Source organism: Amblyraja radiata, chromosome 1 (genome assembly GCF_010909765.2).
Source record: "Amblyraja radiata isolate CabotCenter1 chromosome 1, sAmbRad1.1.pri, whole genome shotgun sequence".
Lineage (NCBI taxonomy): Eukaryota > Metazoa > Chordata > Chondrichthyes > Rajiformes > Rajidae > Amblyraja > Amblyraja radiata.
The window spans coordinates 47,011,559-47,021,177 of record NC_045956.1 but is presented as its reverse complement, the minus strand read 5'-3'; the positions used below and the strand labels follow the sequence as shown (position 1 = coordinate 47,021,177).

Sequence of the window (9,619 nt, the reverse complement as noted above, 5' to 3'; positions counted from 1 at the left end):
TTGATGGGCCGAATGACCAAATTCGGCTGCTTTCACTTTTGACCTTGTGATCTGCTGCCATAAACAGCAAAATAATGACAGCAAAGTAACGATTTCCATGCATGCATCGTTCAACGGTGAAATCCTGTGTGTTGATTCACCATTTCTCTAGAGTTCTAAAATCTTTTACAAACAGAATCAAAATAAATCACTTAAATTAATATTAGGTATTTATGAAATGTTCTTGTAAACTATACTTGAAAATGTCACTGTTTTATGATATGTCAGAGTTTTTATTGCCAATTTTAGCTATAATAACTGTTTACCAAACACACTGGTCATAAACAATTTATGTCTATGGTATTGTATCAACATAAAATGCTTTTGCACATTGCAAATATTATTTATTGTATGCATATGTTCCAACCTTTAGTGTTCTATAAAATATATAAAAGTAATTCAAATGAGCTTTTACCTTCCTCGTTGGCAGTGGATTAGAATTCCTACTGACTGATTGCTGAATTCCAGAGGTCTCTCTGAGGTTCTGCACAACAGATGTGCAGAAAAAGGAGAGCTAACACAATGGAGTTTCCATTGAAGAAAGCTCCACAAAACTTTGTTTATTTCATGGCTAGACCAGATGTCCATGGTTGGTCTGGAGTGAGTTGAATAGGTTACTAGAAGTGAGAGCGACAGACTGACCAAATGGTGCCAGCACAACAACCTGGCTCTCAACATCAGTAAGGAACTGATTGTGGACTTTAGTAGGGGAAGGATGAGGACCCACAATCCTGTTTATATCAACGGGACGATGGTGGAGAGGGTCAATAACTTCAAATTCCTGGGCGTGCATATATCAGAAGATCTTTCCTGGACCCAGCACACCGATGCAATTGTAAAGAAGGCACATCAGCGACTCTACTTCCTGAGAAGCTTACGGAGATTCGGCATGTCAAAGAGGATTCTCCTAAACTTCTACAGGTGCACGGTAGAGAGCATTCTGACTGGTTGCATCGTGGCCTGGTTCGACAACTTGAACATCCAGGAGCGAAAAAGACTACAAAATGTTGTGACCACTGCCCAGTCCATCACTGGCTTTGACCTCCCCACCATCAAAGGGATTTTTCATAGTCGCTGCCTCAAACAGGCAGCCAAAATCATCAAGGACCATCACCATCCTGGCCAAACACTTATCTCACCACTGCCATCAGGAAGAAGGTACAGGAGCCTGAAGACTGTAACGTCCAGGTTCAGGAACAGCTACTTCCCCACAGCCATCAGGCTATTAAACACAACAAATAAACTATGAGCTCTGAACTGCAAAAGACTATATTATTATTTGTTATTTGCACTATATTTGTTATTTATTGAACTTTGTCTTTTTTTTCCCCGTTATATACAATGTTTACATATTCACATATTCTGTTGTGCTGCAGCAAGTAAGAATTTATTTGTCCCGTCCGGAACATGTGACAATAAAACACTCTTGACTCTTAATGTTACCTTGTGGTTCAACATCATGAAACTGCAGCATTTAACACACATGATGAATCAACTACATGTACAACCATACTGGATGGAACTAAGCACTGAAACATATGTGTGAAAAATTTGTGTAGAAACAAGGAACTGCAGATGCTGGTTTACAAATTTTGATAAGAGTGCTGGAGTAGTTCAGCGGGACAGGCCGAATTTCAAAACATGGACAGGGGACTTTTCGGTATGAAGAAATGATACAACTCGAAACATTGCCTATCCACTTTCTCCTGAAATGCTGTCTGAGCCACTCCCAGGGCCAGATTTACGTATAAGCTTGACAAGCTTAAGCTTAGGGCCTCGAGATCTAGGGGGGCCTACTCACCTCACTGCCTCACCGACCATCCGCCCATGAGGACCTCCTACTCTTTGCCCGCTGACCCTGGACACTCCATCGCCCTCCAGCAGCCCGCATCCGTCGCCTTACCTGCAGCCTGGACTCAGCACCGGGCCTGAAGTTTCCACGCTGCAGATTCCCACTCCCCTGGGTCCTAGTACTAGGCCCCCTAACCCTGGTAATCTCAGTGGCTGTTCCACTGGGTCTTCCCCATTCCCCTCAAATCATGTGACCCCAGCTCTTCCCCACCCTCATACCCCCCTACGCCCTGACCACCCACCAGCCCTCCACCAGATATCGCCTTGGCCTCAGTCCACTCACCTGCCTTCCTCCAGCCCCAACCCCCATCCCTGCCGCAGGCCCAACACTCCAGAGCTTCAAACAGCGATCCAGGTAAGGCATCACCCGCTCTGCGGTGAATCCAATATGTATTTTAAAACCAACTGTTTAATGACAACATACAGTAGGATCTAAAATGGTCACACTGTCACTGTCGGGTAGTCATGGTCCTCTAGTCATGGGGTGGGGGATTGGGAGGGGGGGGGGGCCTCACAAGTAAGTAAGTAAGTAAGTAAACTTTATTTATATAGCGCATTTTAAGCCAATTTGCATTGACCCCAAAGCGCTTTACATAATTTAAATAATAATAAGTTCCATTGCAAACCATAGAAAAAGGTTTTAAAAAAATGAATAAAAATGGACACAACATATTACAGGGTTCAACACAAACATCCCCCCACAGCAGAATCAAAAAATTTCCACTGCGGGGGAAAGGCACCAGAAAGTTAAGTCCTCTTCCTCTGTGAAACATACCGAGGTCAGGGCCCATCTGTGGCCGTGCAGCCAGTCCGATGATTTTCAGGGCCCTCTTGCCGTAAAGATGAAACATCGGCGTCGGGTGAAACATTCCTCAGCGGCTTGGAAAAGTCTGGAGCGGCTGTCCCCTCCCCGGAGAGCGGAGACCGCGGCACTCGTAGTCCTCCGGCCGCGCCGGCTGGAGCTCCGACCCCGGCGAACTCGATCTCTGGCTCTGCGGCGCTCCAAATCCAAATCCAGCGCCGCCCGCGGCCGAATGCCCGCAGCCACAGCTCCGCGATGTTGGAAGTCGGCGACCAAAGCGCTCCGGAGCTTACCGCACGGCGACCCGGTAGGCATCGCCCGCTCCTTGTTGGTATCCCAGCGCTGCGCCACCGCCGCCGAAGCTGTAGTCCCAGCCGGTCCCGACAGGAAAACGCCGCTCCCCTTTCGGTGGTAGGCCGCGAGGACGGGGCGAAGAAACAGCGCGGAGGGATGCTGCCTCTCCGACCAGGTAGGGGACTAAGAATAAAGTTTCCCCCTTCCCCACCCCCACCCCCCACATAGAAGACCTCCACTAACATAAAATAAAATAAAGAAAGGTGTAGAGGCGGACTGCGGGCAGGCTGCCATACACAGACGGCGCCCACTCCCGCACATCCGCCATCTTGAGTGAAATAGCTTAGGGCCTCTCTTCATCTAAATCCGGCCCTGGCCACTCCAGCACTTTGTAACTTCATGTGCAAAACATGTATGTACTAGGGAGGCACAGCTGGTAGAGCTGCTGCCTTGCATCACCAGAGATCCAGGTTTGATCCTGACCACATATGACTGTATGGAGTTTGCACGTTCTCTCCGTGATTGCACAGGGTTCCTCCTTGTGATGCAGTTTCCTCCCACATCCCACAGACTTGGCTTCTGCAAATTTCCCTGAGTCTGTAGGGAGCAGGTGGGCCATGCGGCCTGTTTCCAAACTAAACTAAGCTAAAATATTTAAGGTATGGAGTGAAGAAATCAAGAAGTTAATTTTTGTTTTGTTTATTGTCACGTGTACCAAGATACAGTGAAAAACTTTTGTTGTGTGCTAACCAGTCAGCAGAAAAACAATAAATGATTACAAACGAGCCATCCACTCAGTGGACAGATACATGAAAAAGAGAATAACGTTTTGTGCAAGATAAAGTCCGGTAAGGTCCGATTAGAGGTAGTCCAAAGAGGATCTCCAATGAGGCAGATAGTAGCTCGGGACCACTCACTAGTTGTGGATAGGATGGTTCAGTTGCCTCATAACAGCTGGGAAGAAGCTGCCCCTGAACCTGGAACTTTCTTGAGTTCCCATTCTGCAGTGGGGATCAGTGCAATTAGCTCAAGTGACAGTGATGCATCACTCCCAGCCGAGCTCAAATGTTTCTATGCTCACTTTGAAAGGGAAAACATCAGTTTGGGCGTGCATATCTCTGAAAATCTGTCCTGAGCCCAACACACTGATGCAATCACAAAGAAAACTCATCAAAGCCTCTACTTCCACCGATGATTGAGGAGACTAGGCATGTCACCGAATATTTTATCAAACTTCTACGAGTTTAAGGTAGAGAACATACCGACTGGTTGCATCACGGACTGTTCTGTAACTGAAACGCCTAACAACAAAGTTTTCAAAAAGTGATGAACATTGCGCAGTCCACACCAGATTCTGACCTTCCTGACCTCCAAATCATCCGCAAGATCTACAAAAAGTGCTGCCTCAAAAAGGTAAATAATATCGCATCTCGCTGTTATCATCGGAAAGAAGGTACACAAGCATGGAAACATGACCTCCAGGTTCAAGAAAAGCTTCTTCCCATCAACCATCAGGTTTCTGAACCACACTTCACAACCCTAACAACAACCTTACCTCAGCAACAATCTACTATGGACTTTATATATAGGGTGCACTATATACAACAGCTACTCTACTATGGTCTGGTTACCTCGTATAATTGATAAATTATTCTGTTATTGATTACTGTATATTTCAAAGATTTCAAAGGTCTTTTATTGTCATGTACCAATTAAGGTACAGTGATATGTGAATTACCATACATCCATACAAAAAAAAAGCAACAAGACGCACAAATATATAAAAGTTAACATAAACACCCAACACAGCGGATTCCACACATTCCTCACTGTGATGGAAGGCAAAAAAAGTCCGAACTTCTTCCTCTTTATTTATTTATGCTTATTGCAATAATGTACTTGTAAAGCTCATTCAAATAAAAATGTCATTGTACATTTTTGATATTTGTGCATTTGATATTTGTGATATTTGTGCACCTGTGCATATGACAATTAAACACTCATGACGCTTGATATCGAATAGACTATAGTTGAATTGAGATAAGATTGTTAGACTTGTATGTGACTGTTAATTTGGAAGCCAGACATTGAAACACTACAGACACAAAGTGCTGGAGGAACTCAACGGGTCAGTGGAGGGAATTGATGTCAGATTTGTTTCTTGTTTCATCTACGTATTGTTATTTCAAACAAATAATGAGCTAGTGTGTTTGAATCTAGAACAGACAATCTTTGGGGTTCCCTTGGAGATGAGTTTTGACAACAGGCCAGGTCTGGTCCAATCTCTGAATGAAAGTGTGCACTTATTTTTCTGTTAAAAAGGAATTCAAGTTCCACAAGCTCACATTAACAATCACTGCTAGAGATATGAAAATCATCTTTCATATTACATAGAATGCACCATATAACTACGCAGAAAATGAGCCAATTTCAGCCTCAGCATGTCCAGACAAAAATAAAACAATGCACTTGCTTTTTTTTACATATCATTTAGGTTCTTGCATTTAATTTCTACTCATATTTGCTGGTAACCATATCTGGACCCACAAATTAGATTCTCAGTCTGAAGAAGGGTTTTGACCCGAAACGTCCCCTAGATGCTGCCTGACGCGTTGAGTTATTCCAGCATTTTGTATCTCTGGATTTACAGGGCTGGAAGAGAGATTTATATGATGACAAATGCATTTCAAAGCATCATCAAGTCATTACTTTGCAGTAAAGTAAGGTAGATTAAATTATGAAAAAACATTTATACTCAATCTAACTATTATTAATCTAGCGCTTAATAATAGATCTGAAAAATAAATGCAGTACTCCCAAGTGATATCCATTCAGATATTTTGGGGGAATTTAGAGCAGATTGAAGCAAGCAAACAAAACTATTTCCTTCACATGGATGTTTTGCTGAGCAACCACACTGCACAAATAACTTCTGAGTGAAAACATTATCTCATGCAAGCTAAAATTGAATTCAGGAAAATACCCATCCGTTAAAATCATTGAACACTGAACAAAACTCCCAGCACTAAATGTCAAATATCCCTCAAAAAAAAGGGCAAGGAAACAAATATACATTTTTCTTTATATAGATAGTTCAAAACATGGTCATTAAGCAAATCAAACAAGCAAGATCAGAACAAAAATAATGGTTTATTCCAATTAAAATTTGGTTTTAGTGAGCCCAGTAAAGAGGAAAATTAAGAAACATTATCACTGGGTTTTTTAGAAAGAATAACACAACTAATTAATCTGGCCACGAACAGGAATTTAATGGCCATTGAGAGGGGTATGAGAAAGAAGTGGGAGGAAAGTGCCCAAAAGTTGATCTAAATTGGCTATATCTATATTCCAAAAAAGATTAGGCAAATAGAACGACAATGCTGTTCAACCACTCACTTTAAACCTTGCATCAGTACCATAGAGGTTAAATGTTTATGATTCAAACTGAAGATTTCAAACTAATGAAAACCTTGAATTAGGTAATTTAATGTTCATCCCAGTTTCCGACAGCTGATCTTTTTAAATTTAGGAAGTTGCGTTTTTTCTTTTTTGGTGGAATGTACTTGGAGCATGTCTCGCCCTCCTTGTTCCGGAACACAAAGACTTTCTCTCCTGTATCTGCCAACTTCAGCATTTGTCCTGCTCCTTCATTAATTAGCTCAGGGTGGTGGTCAGGAAGGAATTCAGAGGAACCGTGGCTTTGAGAAAAAGATACCTGTTTCAAGAGCTGTAGACGTTTCTTCTTCAATATACTACAAACAAAATTCAAGAAAGACAAAAATAAATGCAACTTGCATATGAATTATCAATCAAATAGAAATTGTACATTAATTGTACACAATTGTACATCTGGCCAGAGACCAGGGTTTGATGCTGACTATGGGTGCTGTTTGTATGGAGTTTATATGTTCTCACAGTGACACCGTGGGTTTTCTCCAAGTGCTTCTGTTTGCTCCCACATTTCCAAGACAGGTTAATTGATTTTGATAAATTGTCCCTAGTGTGTAGGATAGAACTAGTGTATGGGTGATCATTGGTCAGTGTGGTATTGGTGGTTCTGAGGGCTTGTTTACAGTCTATATCTCTAAACTAAACTAAAGAGTGCCCAAGACTTTGTCCTATAGATAACAAGCAGGAAAGACAAAAAGAGGAATCCGTATCAAAACTAGAGAGATGGGAGATGATGGAGTGGAGGACGAAAATCACAAACTTGTGAATTGTTGGTGGGAACAGTGGAGATCAGGATCTTAATCATTTAGGGCTTCGGTTCAGAGCCTGGTTGATAGGTTGGGGGACACGAGGGTTGCTTGTCAGGATCGGTAGATGGGGAAGTTGGTACGTTGGGGATGGAGAAAGTCGGTATGTGATAGGCATTGTTAACTCTGGCCAAATGTTCCAAAAGAAACCAGGCTCTGGGAGCGACCATCTGACATAGAACATTTTATCAGATGTGCAATCGCTAATCATGCCAGGCAGTGGAGGAAAACAAACCAGGTCTGGTCACATGTTATTATGTTCACTCCAGGAAAAATCCATTTTCATTTTATGTGTGACACAGTGGTGCAGCTGGTAGAGTTGCTGCTTTACAATGCCAGAGTTCGATCCTGACCTTTGGTGCTGTGTCTGTGTGGCGTGTGTACGTTCTCCCTGTCTTATGTTTCCTCCAGATGCTCCGGTTTCCCCCTACATTCCAAAGATGAGCGGGTTTGTAGGTTAAATCGACCTTTGGAAATTGCCCCTAGTGAGTAGGGATTGGATGAGAACGTGGGATTACGTAGAACTTGTGTGAACAGGTGATCGATTTTTGGCATGTAGTAGGGCCTGTTTCCTTTCTATATCTTTAATCAAATATGCAGTGTTTAAATAAACATTACCACATGATAAAAATGTCATGCTGTTGTCTTTTACTGAACACTCAAAAATTAATGCAAACACACAACTGCTATCCAAGCTTGGATCATTATGCAGAACATCACCCATTCATTCACCCAATCTTATTCAGCTGTGCAAATCATGGGCACACTGCTAATGAAAAATGCTATAGTTTCATATTTATTTGAGGATAACAGTGTAAGTCCACAGAGACTATCCATTTAATTTACCTCTATTTTGCGCCTTGATGTAGCATTTCTAAAATAGCAAAATGCCGAAGGCAATTCACAGGAGCGTTATCAAACAAAATCTGGCATTGAGCATTTGGTCTTCGTATTATTTCGTGGGAGAAAATTCAGTACTTGATATAGGACAAGTAATCTTACAGTTTAGTCACAATGGTGAAGTTGAGTTGGATAACATTGACATAAAGCTCAGGGGTCACTGTCAAAACTTGCAGCTTGGACATCACGAGAAAAGAGTGGGGCTGAAAAATGATCCTTCGGTGACCCCAGGAAATGAAGTGATTCTCTGAACAAAAAGGAAAAGATTGGAACCAGGACGATAGTCTCATCTGATTGCACAACAATAGAGGAGGGTGGTGTGGTCAACTACGCCAAAGCTGCAGACAATAACAAAGCGGAACGACTGATTAAGGACTCTCATAATAATATGAGAGAAAGGAATGAGTTCACTGAGTGCTATTCTTGTATTGTGGAGGGGGTCAAACAAGAAGTATTGATGAAATATTTGGCGGACAGTGAGTTATTCATGGCCTTTGAAGAGCAATAAAGAAGCTTGGCATTTGCAATTGGCAATGTTTATTGGGTTCTTGAAAGGAAAGGCAGCAGTAAAAATGATGAAGAATGTGATGGTGCTTCAGGAGATAGATGATGGCTACAGGATTAAAGTGTGATGTTCTCAATGGGTGATTCACCCAATTTCCTGCGTACCTAGTTAACACTTCTACAGGCCTTTGATACAGAAAAATATCCCAAACCAAAATGTAGTGAGAACCAAATGGAACATCTGGCAAGTTTAGGAGGTGTGAAGGGCTGGGTAATACATCTAGAGTTCACATCAGCACCCTTGAGTTATGAAGACAATGTTGGTATTGGATTCCTTTTACAGTATGTGGTAATGTGTAGGAAGGAACTGCAGATGCTGGTTTATACCAAAGACAGACACAACGTGCTGAAGTATCTCAGCGGGTAAGGCAGCAACACTGGAGAGAAAAGAAGGATGATAGTTTGGGTCAGAACCCTTCTTCAGAATCAGTCTGAAGAACTCCAGTCAGAAGAAGATCCTTCTCCAGTCGGAAGAAGGCTTCTGATCAGAAATGTCACCCATCCTTTGTCTCCAAAGATGCTGCCTGACCCGCTGAGTTACCCCAGCACTTTATGTCCATCTTCAGTATGTGATAATGTGTTTGACCCTTGAGAACAAATGGGAAACACAAAAGTAATAAAATCATGTGCATAATGAGGAAGATGAGGATGATTGCACATTTTTTGTCTATTGTTACATGTCTTTGTTATTACAATGATGATCCCTGAATGGCTTTCAGGTTAGCAAAGCATTAACCCACAACAATGAGATTGTAGGATCTGTAGATATTTCTCACTCCCTGTTCTTCCACTTTCCAACCTTTCTAAAACACTAATCTGTCCTTCCTTCCCTCACTAATGGAAGGTTCATACCAGATGTTCATTACAATTAGTAAAACGAAAAAAATCTTTCTGGCCATTCCTTGCTCATCCA

At 42.2% G+C, this 9,619-nt stretch overlaps 1 protein-coding gene across 4 annotated transcripts in view; it reads right to left on the bottom strand.

The window, feature by feature from the left end:
• Nucleotides 1–5,217: 5,217 nt before the first annotated feature.
• Nucleotides 5,218–9,619, bottom strand: part of evc2 (EvC ciliary complex subunit 2) — a 172,886-nt gene continuing 168,484 nt past the window's right edge. For all 4 annotated transcript variants that reach the window (XM_033021146.1, XM_033021155.1, XM_033021164.1 and 1 more), the window contains one exon: nucleotides 5,218–6,738. In XM_033021146.1, coding sequence (XP_032877037.1) covers nucleotides 6,471–6,738 — 268 coding nt within the window. In that variant the 3' untranslated portion in view covers nucleotides 5,218–6,470. The remainder of the gene's footprint in view (nucleotides 6,739–9,619) is intronic.